The 14,014-nt window shown below is 39.8% G+C and overlaps 2 protein-coding genes and 1 long non-coding RNA gene across 3 annotated transcripts; 1 reads left to right on the forward strand and 2 right to left on the reverse strand.

Moving 5' to 3' along the window:
• Nucleotides 1–1,956: 1,956 nt before the first annotated feature.
• LOC133516671 (uncharacterized) lies at nucleotides 1,957–2,433 on the reverse strand. The gene has a single exon (XM_061849691.1). The coding sequence runs from the start codon at nucleotides 2,431–2,433 to the stop codon at nucleotides 1,957–1,959; it is 477 nt and encodes a 158-aa protein (XP_061705675.1).
• Nucleotides 2,434–3,927: 1,494 nt separating this feature from the next.
• Nucleotides 3,928–5,454, forward strand: LOC133516382 (uncharacterized). Its single transcript, XR_009799212.1, has 2 exons — nucleotides 3,928–4,722; nucleotides 4,899–5,454. It is a non-coding gene; the product is annotated as an uncharacterized LOC133516382 (long non-coding RNA).
• Nucleotides 5,455–8,039: 2,585 nt separating this feature from the next.
• On the reverse strand, nucleotides 8,040–8,963 carry LOC133516672 (uncharacterized). The gene has a single exon (XM_061849692.1). The coding sequence runs from the start codon at nucleotides 8,961–8,963 to the stop codon at nucleotides 8,040–8,042; it is 924 nt and encodes a 307-aa protein (XP_061705676.1).
• Nucleotides 8,964–14,014: the final 5,051 nt, after the last annotated feature.

The raw sequence follows: 14,014 nt of genomic DNA on the forward strand, positions 1-14,014 counted from the left end.
CTCAAAAGACGCTACTACGCACCCCACGGTGGGCCGTATATGAACATGACAGTTTTCACATTATAATAATCTATTCAGATAGGTAGGTTATATAGGTTGGTTACCATAGACTCACGTTTGGAAGAATTGATAAAATTAGTCTCCGACGAGCACAATTGTTGATCTTGCTTATATAATCGATTGTTTTCTCGCTGATAAAGTCTGTATACTTCGGACTCACGCACGGACGGATGGACGGAATTACGCCGTGACGTCTACGAGCACGGCCTTAATCGTCAGCGGAACCGCGTGATGTACGGTTATGTATTGCCGGCCCTTTTAGATAACGGGGAAAAACATTAAACTTGGAAAAGCAGGTTTTTAAAATGCGGGTACCTAGAGGACTAAATCTGAGCGGGCTGGCACCAACTCAATCGGCCCGATTCGAACTTAGTTACATCAAATAATAGGTCTAGATACGATATGGATCGGAAATGTCCGTGTCAAAAGTGACTTTTCTTCAAACAAAAACATCAACCATCGTTTGTCGGATTTGAGATACATTTGGAAATATTGAAGGGGACTCATTTCACTTCCTTACAAAACACATTTATCTTCTTTACAAGTTAAACCCACTTTCATAAAGTTAAAGCAGTCTAGTAAATAAAGAAGTCTAACTACCTCCATAGCCGCAGGGCAGGAATCGTCAAAAAAAATTTTGTTTCATAAATAAATGTGGGGACAATCTTACACAGATCAACCTAACCACAAACTAAACAAAGCTTGTACTATGGGTACTAGGCGACGATATACATACGTATATAATTACATACACCGGGATTCGAAACCGGAACCATCGTCTTCATAGGCAGGGTCACTTCACTACCGTTCCAGACCGGTCGTTGTTAAATATTATTTTTACATTTTAGTTATTTGCCTGTGAAAACTGCCACCTTACAGCTATTTATATTAAAACGTAAATCTGGACTTGCCTGGTCGGAGTTATAGTCACATAAGTAGATTTAAAGCATAAATAAAATATTTTAAGTCCTTAGGGTTTACAATTGTTAAAACTAAATGGCGCCATTAATTAAAAAATGCCTAAAATTCCTTCCTTATGCTTTAATTGTACCTTTCTGCATAAGAAAGCGGCCAAGAAAGTCAGATTTTACGTTTAGAAGTCATAAAAGCAGTAGGTGACAGATTTTAGTTGCTACATTTGCGACTGCCTGAATTTATGGGGAACATTGAAACTGCCTGAGAAGCAAGGTTGCTAAAATTACAGACATTACAGCCGACTCTAAATTGAAGGAGGTAAATACCTACTCGTAAACTTAATCCCATATTTTACGAGAACAAATTACGGTCTATTACGTAGGTACTGAATACAACGCCGGAGCTATGTATTTCACTTTATCTGTCTGTACTTATTTAATTTCAGCTGAGCCACCATCACCGCTCCTCTCTTTTAAAATTTGGTTGAGTTATGACGTGTACCTACTACCTACTGCTACCACCAGTTTGACGCTGAAATGTTCGCCAGCATATGCTGTGCGTAACTTATATTACTTTCTATGTATCTCGCTCGTATTCGCATATTAGTGCGAGCGAGATGTAGAAAGTAAGTTACGCAGACGTTAGCGAATATGTCAGTTTGACACTGCTAAGGCAGTCGTGGTACGGCTCTTCTTCTTTGCCTTGTCCCGTTATCTGAGGTCGGCCCTTCTCGTTCGAAGGCGCCAGGTTTTTCTGTCCCAGGTTGCCTGGGTGTTGATCTGCGCCCGCTCCATGTTACTGGTAACGGTTGTCCACCACGTGGTAAGCGGCCTCCCTTTGCCGTTCTTTTTCTCTGGAATGGCCAAGGCCTTTTTGACCGCATACTTTTTGTCGCGTCTCATTACATGCCCGAACTATCTCATACAACTTTCAGCCATCTTTTTTGCAATGAGAGCGACCTTGAAAGAGCCTCGTACATATTTATTTCGAACTCTGTCCAGTCTCGATTTTCATCTCATTGGTGTGCATCTTTTGTTCATATTTTTTGTTGGTCGCCCAGCACTCGGAGCCATACATTAATGAAGGGCGTACTGCGGTTTTGTAGATGCGCCCTTTTAGCCGTATTGGCATCTGGTCGTCACAAAGCACCCCGGTTAGGGTCCTCCATCTCAACCATCCTGCATTGTTTTTGTGGGTGACATCTGCGTCTATGTTGGCATCGGCTGTTAGCATGAACCCGAGGTACTTAAACTGATTTAATTTAGGCACCGGTTGTCCTTCAATGACGATGTCTGTGCTTGAAAGTGGCTGTTCACTGAAGCTGCATTTTAGGTATTCTGTCTTGGATCGACTGATGCGCAGACCATTGTCCTCAAGCGCTCGTCTCCATAGCTGGAGGTTGGCATTTAGTTTGTTGGCGCACTTATCAATGAGCACAATGTCGTCTGCGTAGAGCATTGTCCACGAGAGAGAAGACTGGATATCTTTTGTGAGGTAATCCATAGACAGGTTAAACAGGAATGGGCTAAGTGCCGATCCCTAGTGTACTCCTACTTTTACTTCGAATGGTGCGCTGAGTCCGGCTAAGGTTCTAACTTGTGTGCTGATGCGATCATACATGTCATGTACTAGGGGTATATAGTGTTCGAGTATCTGCCATGAGCTTTTTCGCACACAGTGTAAGTGTTATGCCGGTGTTTTTCCATGAGGACTCTGATGATCTGGATCGCATCTGTTGTAGCTTTCCCTGGCGCAAATCCAAATTGGTTAGCAGATATGCCAGCGCCTAGACGGTTGTTGAGAACGCGTTCACAAATTTTAAGGGTGTGAGAAGTAAATTTGATGCCTCTGTAGTTACTGCAGTCACTGAGGTCTTCTTTGTTTTTATAAAAGGGGACCAGGAAGCTGTGGCGCTATGAATCTGGGATCTTCTTCGAAACAAGGATTAAATTGAAAAGTTTTGCAAGCCACTCTCCTGCCACAGGTTTATGATCTTTCCACACGTCCGCCGGTATGTTATCTGGCCCTACTACTTTGTGGTTTTTCACTTTTTCAAGGACATTCAAAACCTCCTGTACACTTATTCTATCAAGGGGTCCAGCAGTTGCTGGGAGCTATCCAAGCTTAAGCTTAAGTGCTAACTTAAGGGCGTACTCAGAAATTCCTCGTTGAGAAGGCGTTGATAATATTGACCCCACTGGTGATTAATCTTATCGTTTTCAGTCAGTAAAATGCCGTTTTCGTCTTTGAGATATTTGTTAATTTTGATAGCTAGACTTGCACCGTGAAAATGTTTCGCAATTTTAAATACTTCTTTATTGTTAGTTGCTTTCTCAAGCCTGGCGTAGAAGCGATTTCTCGAGTCTGCCCTATTTTGTGCTACTATGCGTTTGGCCATCTTCTTAGCATTTTTGTATAGGATACGATCGGTGTCTTGTCCTGTACTTTGCCATTATTTGAAGAGCTCTTTTTTACTCCTTAGAGTGTCCTTCACTTCTTCATTGCACCATGTGGGATCTTTATTGGTACTTAGACTTCCTTTTGATACTCCTAGTGTTATTTTGGCTTCTCTTACACAGAAATCTTCCAAACGTGACCACATTTCCTCCGCTGTAGTGTTGTATTTGTCTTCCACATCTTCTACTATACTTTTTCGAAGCATATGGTTCGAAGAAGAAGGTTGACTCCTTTTTTCGGTGTTAAGTTAAAGTCCACTTATTTCTTGGCATTTTGTTTGGAACAAATTTTGAACAGTCGAGGTAAGGCTACTGACAAAATATTTTTCCGTAAAGTGAATGTTCCCAGTACCATGTCGCTCCAGTTGCCAATCTGAAGTGGATGCAAACGTAGCATGGACAGAATTTATAACTTTGTTGTTGCCCGTCTTGGCCACAAAGATGCAATTTGTGATAGGTGCGGACTGTACAGTGAAGGTATTATCATCATCATCATCATCATCATCATCATCATCATAGCATTTATTCGTGATAAACTATGACATACAAAAGTATAACAACATGACAAAAGGAAGAAACATAGAATAAATAAATAGTTTACCACGAAATGGTCCCGCCTCAGCATTAATGCTAACCCAAAAGTCAGCGCTGATCTTCCGGCGAGACCATTTGTGGGTCACGAACGCAGCTGTACGACACGGCATAAACATAAAACATAAAACTGAACGCGGCTTTGCGGCGGCGAAAGGGCGGCGATCAACGCCATCTAGTCTGACGGCGAGACGTCATGATGAGAAAAGAGGCCATGTCGTACGCGTGCTGATAGATACAGATAACAACGATAACAAGACCATTTATTACTTACTTTTTTAGTCTATTACTTACTAGCATCAGTGCAAAACATGAACGAAAATAAACGTGTTTACATGGCAAGAAATTAAACAGAAATTCAATTAAATCTTACAATATTAAAACTAAGGATACCACCTAGGTGATTAAGGTTTTATAACTACCATAACAATGTGTTAACTTCGCCAAAGTGAGAGTGTTTACCCATGAATGATAATAAAAAATAATCAAAATAAAGTAAAGTAAAGCTTGGCTCTTCGGTTAAAAGTTGTGTACATTAAGAAGATAAAATAACATAAATAACATAAATATCACGCACAACGGTGACGCAAGAGTTGCAAAGCAGCGATAAAACAAATGACAACTAACAACATTATAACATTATACATTATAACATTATACAGACACATTGACTGAACGTGAGGATAGGACAGAAAAACAGGTAAATATATTATAATATTATCGATTGGAGTTGCTCACAAGTACAGAAGACATACAATTATTGGAATAAAAACAATATTAAAAAAAACTAGTGTCCTGTCTTAAAGTCTCCTGTTGCCGCTGGTGTTGTAAAGTAGATAGCTTAAGCTTAGTTTTAAAAGTCACTATACTTTGTAGGTTTCTGAGCGGTGGAGGAATGTTGTTCCAGCATTTGGTTGCCATGTACCTAAAGCTCCCACGAAATGCTGCTGAAACATGTTGAGGTGTCACCAACTGCACACTGCAATTACGCGCCCCAAGTGACCTACGGGTGGACATCCATGATAACTTCTCGAAGAGATATGATGGGGATTTGTGTTTTACTATGCCAAATAAGAGAAATGCCAGATGAAGCTTGCGACGGTGTAGCATTTTGAGAATACTGTGCTTATTTAGAAATGGAGTCACATGGGCTCTTGGAGAAATGTTAAAGCAATAACGAGCACAAGCATTTTGTACCCGCTGAATAAGTCGCCTTGTTTTTGCCAGAAGACGTGGACCATAGACTAAATCCATATAGTTCAATTTAGACAGAACAAGTGTTTCGATCAACTGAGTGCGCAAGGTTTCATTAATGAACGGTCGAATGTTGTACAGTAGCTTGAGCCTGTAGAAACAGTTTCTCACAGTTTCAGCAACATGATTGTCAAATCTAAGTTCACTATCCATAATTAAACCTAAATTTCTAGCCTTATACACTTTTTCAATGGGTTCACCCGATAACATCACATCTCTGGCAGGTCCAATTTTGCTCAACTGATTTTTAGTGCCGAAGATCATATATTTAGTCTTAGATGGGTTGAGCATTAGACTATTGTCTAGAGCCCAAGAAGCTATGTTTGCAAGGTCCATATTAAGTTTTTCTGTAGCACTGTCAATTTCAGAAGGCTTACAGGAAATGTATATCTGTATATCATCGGCATAAATATGATACTTGCAGTGTGCGATGCAAGTTCTGATGTCCGCTGTATATAAAATAAACAGGATTGGGCCAAGTATCGATCCCTGTGGTACACCTCTGGAAAGCGCCATTTTTCCTGAGACTTTAGCTGATCCATCACTTGAGCTTAGTTTAACATACTGTTGTCTGTCACTGAGATAACTATGAAACCAACGCAGTGCGCTGTTATCAAAGCCATAGTAACTTAGCTTAGACAGTAGCAGGTCTATATTAATGCAGTCAAATGCCCTAGAAAAATCAAGCAGTACAAGTAGTGTGCACATTCCCCTATCCTGTGAGCAAAGTATGTTGTCTGTGACATCCAGCAAGGCCGTCACAGTACTGCGCCCCTTCCTAAAACCAGATTGTACGTCTGGTAAGATATCGTTACTCTCAATGTAGTCATTTAATTGTGCGCAAACAATCTTTTCTAGTATCTTAGACATACATGGTAAAATGCTGATGGGCCTCAGGTCCTTTAATTCAGAGGGATTAGTGATTTTTGGCAGTGGGCGCACGATGGCTACCTTCCAGGAGTCAGGAAAAGTGGATGTTATAATTGAGGTGTTTATCACATCAGTCAGTATGTCTATAGTATAAGGAAATGTCATAAGTAGCATTTTTAAATTAATTAGGTCATGCCCTTCTGCATTCGATTTGAGCTTAGATATAATTTTTAGCAACTTGTCGGAGCTAACTGGTTCAATATGAAATCTAGACTCATTATAACTGTTGAACTCAAAGTAAGTTAACTGTGAGATTGTGACTTGTGATGCAATTGGTAAATTCAAAAAATGTTTATTAATTATATCGGGGTCGCTGAAAGTAGATGGCAATTCTATATTGTTTTTAGGCAGAATGTTAGATTTTAGACTTTTCCAAAGTGATTTCGGCTCCTTAATTTTATTATTTATATTATGGTTAAAGAAAGCCAATTTTTCATTGTATATGGCCTTATTTACTGTTGACTTAAGGTCCTTATAATAAAGTTTTTTACTCTCAGACCCTGTCTTATGATAATCTGCGGCAGCCTGATCACGCATACGCATCATCAGTTTCACTGTGTCTGTGATCCAAGGATATGAGGGACCCTTTATTATAGATGTTTTTATGGGTGCATGCAAGTCAAATATATTAACTATGTGCCTGCTCAATGCTTCTACCTTATCATTAATGTTCGGCAACGCAGACATCAGATCCCACCACACACTACGCAAATCATTGTCAAAATGTATGGGATTAATATTATTAATAGGCCTGTGCAATATAGTGTAGGGCTTAGGTTTGTTCCGCTTAATCGCGAACTCGCAAGTAACAATACAGTGCCCAAAGAGAGAACCTACATGCTCGATACTAATTTTTTTGGCAAATAAATCGGTGCAAATTACGTCAATAAGTGTCTGGCTTGTGTTTGTAAAGTGTGTTGGCCCTGTTACAATTTGTGCTAAATTAAAACTAGATAAGAAATGGTTAAACTTTGTGGTTTTAATGTCATTTGCAGTAATTAAATTAATATTAAAGTCACCCAACAGAATTAAGTGATCATATCTAGTTAATGAGCTAATGGTGTCAGATATGGCGTCCAAAAAAAGGTCAACGTCCTGCCAAGGTGGGCGATACGCCGTGCCAATTACAAGTTTTCTCCCTTGTACTGTCATATGTATCCATATTTGTTCTATCGTTTTGTGTTTGGGGTCTACGGGGTGTGGTAGGCTATGAGCTGTGACATTACGTTTTAAGTAGAACCCGACCCCCCCACCTCGTGAGCGTAGGCCCCGTGGTCGCGGAGTGTGGCGCAGCCTACACCCTGGGAGCACAGGGGCCCGACCCTCATCCCCCCCTCTCAGCCAAGTTTCATTGATTGCTAACACATCCATATCCAATCGAGTGCAGGTTGCTATGAAGTTATCGTGATTTGTACTCAACGAGCCCGCGTTGTACAAACCGATTCGTAGCTGATTTCGAGTCATTTTACATAACATTTAAAGATAAGAATAAGCGGGCAGCTAAACAGAACCGGTTTTGCATTGCAACCAAACGCAGGCGCGGTGATCGTGAGCGAATTGAGTTTGAGGTTAATTGTGCAAAGTTTTTCGGCGTGTGTTAGTATATAATAAGTAAAATATCTTGTAAATATAGTAAAAAGTCCAAAAATATTTAATATACAAAGTGAAAATTGTGTGTTCAGATTAAAATAACTAGAGTAATGTGTGTATGAATTGTTTTCGTGTAGTATACGTTTTTCAGTGGTGTAATAAGTGTTTAGCGGCAACAGTAGTCGTGACAGACATACGTTAGTAGTTGACAAAAGCAGTAACAAGCTAATATGGTGGACAAACCTATCTTGAGCCAAAAACACGATCTAAGTCTAGTTCAGTGCGAATGCGGTGTCGGGGCGAACCTGAGTCCGCCTGCCGCCGTGCGAATATTTTTCCGTCCCGGGTCCAGACGTACCTCCAGGAGTGCTGCTGCTTCAACTCCCGAGCCTTGTATAGGAGACGTCGGTTGTGGGGAGTCAGCCGCTCGTTGACGTAGAAGGTGCAGGTTCGTCCAGGGATACCAGTTCCTTCCGTGGTGGCATCGCGGCGCACCCGCGCAGCCTGGAGCAGGCGATCCCTGACGGCACGACGCACAAGGCGCACCACAAGCGGCCGCGGCCGCGCTGCCGGCCCGTGGAGACCATCCTCCAGCTGAGGCGCGCGCCCCACACGCGTGACGTCAACGATGTCGCTCTCGGTGAGTTCAACCCCCAACTTCTTGCCCAAGGCTGTCACCAAATGCATAGCGTTTTCGCCCCTACTTTCCGGCACACTAGATATTTCTATATCATTTAGTAACAACTCTTGGTCGCGGTCACTGAGCTCCATCCTAAGCTGCGATACGGTTTCGACGAGAGAGTTGTCGGAGGCAGTGTCGTTCGACTGAGGCCTGCTCTCTAACGAATCAACACGGGCAGAGAGCATGTTGATGCGCCCCTCGCAGCCGTTGATCCGCCCATCGCAGCCGTCGATCCTGACTGTCAGTCTCTCCAGGGATGTGCGAAGACCGTGAATTTCCTGGCTCATCGCGCGTATCTCTTCGCGGAAGAGCCGGAGCTCGGTGATCAGCAGCTGCGTGTCGTTGACACGGGTCGAGTCCAGTCCATTGTTGTGCGGAGTAGTGTTATGTGGGTAGCCGTCCGTGTAGGACACCTCCATGATGGAGCTGTCACCCTCAGGCTCCGCGGGGCTCAAGGCGTTCTGCGTCCGTCCACCCCGGCACATGTTTATATTTGCACAACGTACTGGAGTGTTTGTATTGTCCGTCCTAGGCTCGATACTTTTGCACTCGACACACCTCCACAAAAGTTTCTGGTCAGGTTCCAAACCGTTATAAGAGTCATCTGAAAAATTCGCACAAGGGAGGTCGTACAGTTTTAGGCAGTTGAAGCATTTCAAAAATCTCCCGTCGGTAATCTTTCTAAAGCATCCTCCACAGCTTGCCATTGTAAATTGTACTGTACGCCAACGGAATAAGTTTCAAATTGCACTAAATATCAACGACGCACCGACAATGCACCCGCGCAGATACTAACAGCTGATTGGATGTCACCGGTCAGCTGACCCGCACCGATCGATGTTTAAAGTTACTGTTAATTCACTTTACACTGATGTTTAAACTGTGATTTCTAGCTGAATTAACATTCGTACACCGCACAATTGTTATTTTTCTAGTAGCCACTGATGCTAGGATTAGTGTTTACTACCAATTGGAATTCAAAAACGACTAATGACTATGTTTTTGGGTAAAAAACACGGAGCGAGCAAAAGTACGTTTGACAGCTCTGACGCACGTCACGTGACTCCGTATTAAATATCGATACGGACAAAGTGCCAAAAATATGTATACACTACCTTTTTGCCTATATATTAAGGTAGTGTGTACATCATATTTTTGTCACTTTGTATCGATATTTAATATGTTGACTGCACATAATCCTAAAACCAAAGCTAGTAGTAGTAGTAAGCTAGTAGACTACGGGAGATCGGGGCTAAATGTGCCGGGGCATGCCGGGGGTAAGTTATTTCGATGATAATAGGAACCCAAGTAAACAACGGAGTCATTCGAAGGTGGGATACAAGAATACTATACCATTGCAGGAGCCGTTTTCGTTGTTTCCATTATGGTAGAATAATAGTTACGAAAAAAAAAACTAAAATGGCAGCACAACTTACTTCACAGCATAGCATTGGATATTATTATATTTCGACAAAACATATTTCTAGTAAAACATAATATAAACATTACGTAATAGTGCCTATCTACTAAGAAATGAGCGTAGTGAAGAATTTTCGTAATTATTTTCGTACTTAAGTGGGTCATAAATGTCTGATTTGTTTTTCCTGTTCCCAAGAGAAAAGGGTTATAAATACATGGCGGTACTAAATACAAGAAAACATTCTATGGGTCATTTTGTGGATGCAGTTAAAAGCTATAGGTAAGCGTATTATACAACGAATTTGTTTTTGGTAGATCGTTTAATTTTTGAGCTGCAATCAGAACGGAAACCAATAGTAGCACCGAGCAAGTACAGTCAAGGTATTAAATATCGATACAGACAAAGTGCCAAAAATATGTATACACGACCTTATTGCCTATGTATTAAGGTAGTGTGTACATATTTTTGTCACTTTGTCCGTATCGATATTTAATACCTTGACTGTACCTAAGAGCTCTTCATTCACTCACAAAGTAAAATAATCGATTTATACAGCCGACGCGAAATTCATTTATTATTCAAGTATTTGGCGGAAATTACACTTCAAATTGCTCGGTTTTAGTTGTATTTGAGCTTAAGTTAGTGTTAAAACTGTGTAATATTTAGTTTTATTGTATGAGTAATTATTGCAGTAGCTAGTTATTAATAACGCATAATGCATTTCTACTTCATAATAACTTCCAAAGAGAAATGAAGTCCTTACAAGGTTAATGCATTAGCGTCATGACGTACGAGCGAACATCGGTTGCGCGTGAGAATGAAATAAAATTAATAATAATAATAATAATAATTCAGCCTATATACGTCCCACTGCTGGGCACAGGCCTCCTCTCATGCGCGAGAGGGCTCGGGCTATAGTCCCCACGCTAGCCCAATGCGGATTGGGGACTTCACATACACCTTTGAATTTCTTCGCAGATGTATGCAGGTTTCCTCGCGATGTTTTCCTTCACCGAAAAGCTAGTGGTAAATATCAAATGATATTTCGTACATAAGTTCCGAAAAACTCATTGGTACGAGCCAGGATTTGAACCCACGACCTCCGGATTGAAAAAAAAAAAAAAACCGGAAATAAAATTATCGTTCAAAATTTGCTTTAAGCAATAAATAAACGTAATTGGAAATAACTTACCGATGACATGAGATCCCATCTTTCTTCTTACACTTTTTATAATGGTTTTTACAACCTTTTACAACGCATTTAGGCATTTTTGTGTTATGCTGCGTGACATCTTTTCACTGCGCAATTCGCCACACGACTGAGCGTAGCGGTGTAACTAAATGCGATTTTGACACCCATGTATGGGCCCCATTCGTAGTGCTTGTAAGGCCGGTCTTTACTTTATATAGGTCTATGATTGCGAGTGATTTTAATAGTATATTCCTGAGCATATTTAAAGACTAGAAAAATGTCCTTTAAACTTTTTTGGAATTCGCCTAATTTCAGAGTTAAATAAAGCCACTTACAAAAGAAACATATTTTTATTGTGACTAGATGCAAAACGCCTTTTAGATGGCGATGTTGCCAATATGGGACCTAGTCCAAATATCCTTATTAAAAAAAATAGGTTTTACAAAAAAAGTTCAAATTCTTTTTGAATTACAGTTTTACAAATAGCGTTTACATTTCATGTACAAATACATACAAAATATCGAAAAAATAAACATTTTTTTTTGTGAAATTGACCTAAACATATATAAAATTTTTTTCCTTCTATTGGCCTCAGAAATGCGTGGTTAAAATCTCTCGGGTTTCTCGTGGGCATCTTGTATACTTATGCAAGTCTTCATTTTTATCGTCAGTTTAAAATTCGTTTCCTCTTCGACCACGCTGAGTACGCACTAACTTGGCAGTAATATTACATACATAGGTATAGATAATCTCATAGGAGCGCCATAGTTGATGTAATAATAAACATGCCAACTACAGCTTCCTAAAAGTAACGGTGGATTACTACGCCTAGTTTCAGAGTTACTACCGATTTCAAAAAAAATACTTTTACTTCGTGCAAAACGCCATTTTCTCTTTTTTGTCTCAGAAATAGGTGGTTAAAATATTAAAATTCTTTGGCGTTCCTCGCGCACCTTGTATAAACCTTTATAAGTTTACCTTGCAGAATTATAAAATTTGTTTTCGGTTTTACTATTGTTACAGATATCGATGTAAACACTGAAATCCCGGGACCCAGGTGAATTGGAACAACCCGTGCCCCTCTTTAATTAAACCGCCCCGATACCGGACGGATTAATATTGACTTCTACCTATTCAACCCCATACTAAGGGCAAGGATTTACTATTTGAACGGGTAAAGGCTAGACTGAAATATGGCGTCAAAGCGCTTAATTACCTACATAACTTAAACTCAGATTTTTTATGGAATTATATTAATGACATTGCGGCACTCAAATAGCATTTTAATCCACTTAAAATATGTTTTACAAATTTTAATCTAAGTACAACGCAGTAATGATTTAATAAAACATGCTGAGTGAATATTATAATGTAAAAATCTTTAAGCAAGCAAATACGTAAAAGTTTAGCGAAGGACGGTCCCTTCCTGTAATAAAAAAGACCGTAAAAATAACCAGAGATCGCCATTTTCTGCCGTTAAAAGGGTCGCCAACGTACGATCGTATCAATAACTACGCATAAAGAGGTTAAATATGTCGACGCAGTCAAAATAAGACTATTCTTATTGACGATTTTTGTTTTTTAAACGTCAATTTAGAACCTACAATGATATTCTATACCAGCATACGTTGAATTGTTGTAGCTTTGATGTTGTTAAAAACTTAAGTATTTTGTTGATATCTGCTAGTATTACGTGTTTATGTTTATGTGTGTGTTAGGACCTATATATCTATTGAAAATTTTCTAGTCCAAGCATTAAGGACTTTATTATTTAGTTCTAATAATATGACATCGGGACAGCCGAGAAAGGCTCGTTTGAAACTGGGCCGCAGGAGGGGATACTGTACCAGCTTAAAAAATAATAATCATGATTTCGGGTATTCCTTATTTTTTTAACTTCCAATATTCAGAATAAAATTATACAGACAGTACGCATACATTATTTTTATCGCGGAATTTTTCGAAATTGGAATTGCGAAATCTCGAATTCAAACGATTCGATACATCTGTTCCAGATCGGTTATTTATGAATCAAATTTCGAGCTTCCACTGGCCAGTTACATATCGATTTTAAAAGTTAATATCTCGCTTTGAACATCATAATAAAATGAAACCGTGTTGCATTCATTTAAAGTCTAACTTTGAGAAAACGCGTAATAATCATTATGATGGTTTTGGCAAATCCTTTTGATAATGGTGAGTTCTTATTTACTTTTAATGATTTACGATTATAGCAGTCAAAAAAGGAATCATTACGAATTCGGTGACTATCGAGTAACAATTAGTAATTTCAAATGTGGGTGGTTCGAGTTTATTTTGGGATTTATCCGTGATTTTTATGGACATTCGTAGGGTTAGGTACATATATCTGTTTGACATTTTACAGGAATTTCAGTAATCCTCGACTGCGCTCAGTAAAACCCGTAGGAATATATGTTCTTAAAGTGCACGCGCCTCTACAGGGTTTTTAATATGGCTGAAAATGGTACCTTAGTTCTTTCGGATTTGGATAGACCTTTTAATTTCATACTAGTTTGATCGCGAATCCTAATAACTACTAATCGACATATATAGGAGATGGGAGGGTAAAAACATTAGGGACAAACTGAGGACAGGTTTTGCGACTGGGTCAACTCTACCAATGTGCAATTAGGGAACAAATCAAATTATTTATGAAATATTGTTTGTGATTTATGTTTTTTAAATAGTCACACTAACTACTATATATGAATTACAAATTGAAACAGATATCATACACTAAAGAAAACGTGACCAACTCCACCAGTGGCCGAGGTGGGAATCGAACCGGCGTCTTCGGCTGACCTCTAGACTAGACCACCCGGCCACGGCAGTACCCGTCCCAAATTAAAATTAAGTTTGCTATCTTTGAAAGGCTAGGCGCCTTAGACAACGCTAAGGGGGAT

The sequence above is a fragment of the Cydia pomonella genome, chromosome 3, assembly GCF_033807575.1.
Source record: "Cydia pomonella isolate Wapato2018A chromosome 3, ilCydPomo1, whole genome shotgun sequence".
In the NCBI taxonomy this organism is placed as follows: domain Eukaryota; kingdom Metazoa; phylum Arthropoda; class Insecta; order Lepidoptera; family Tortricidae; genus Cydia; species Cydia pomonella.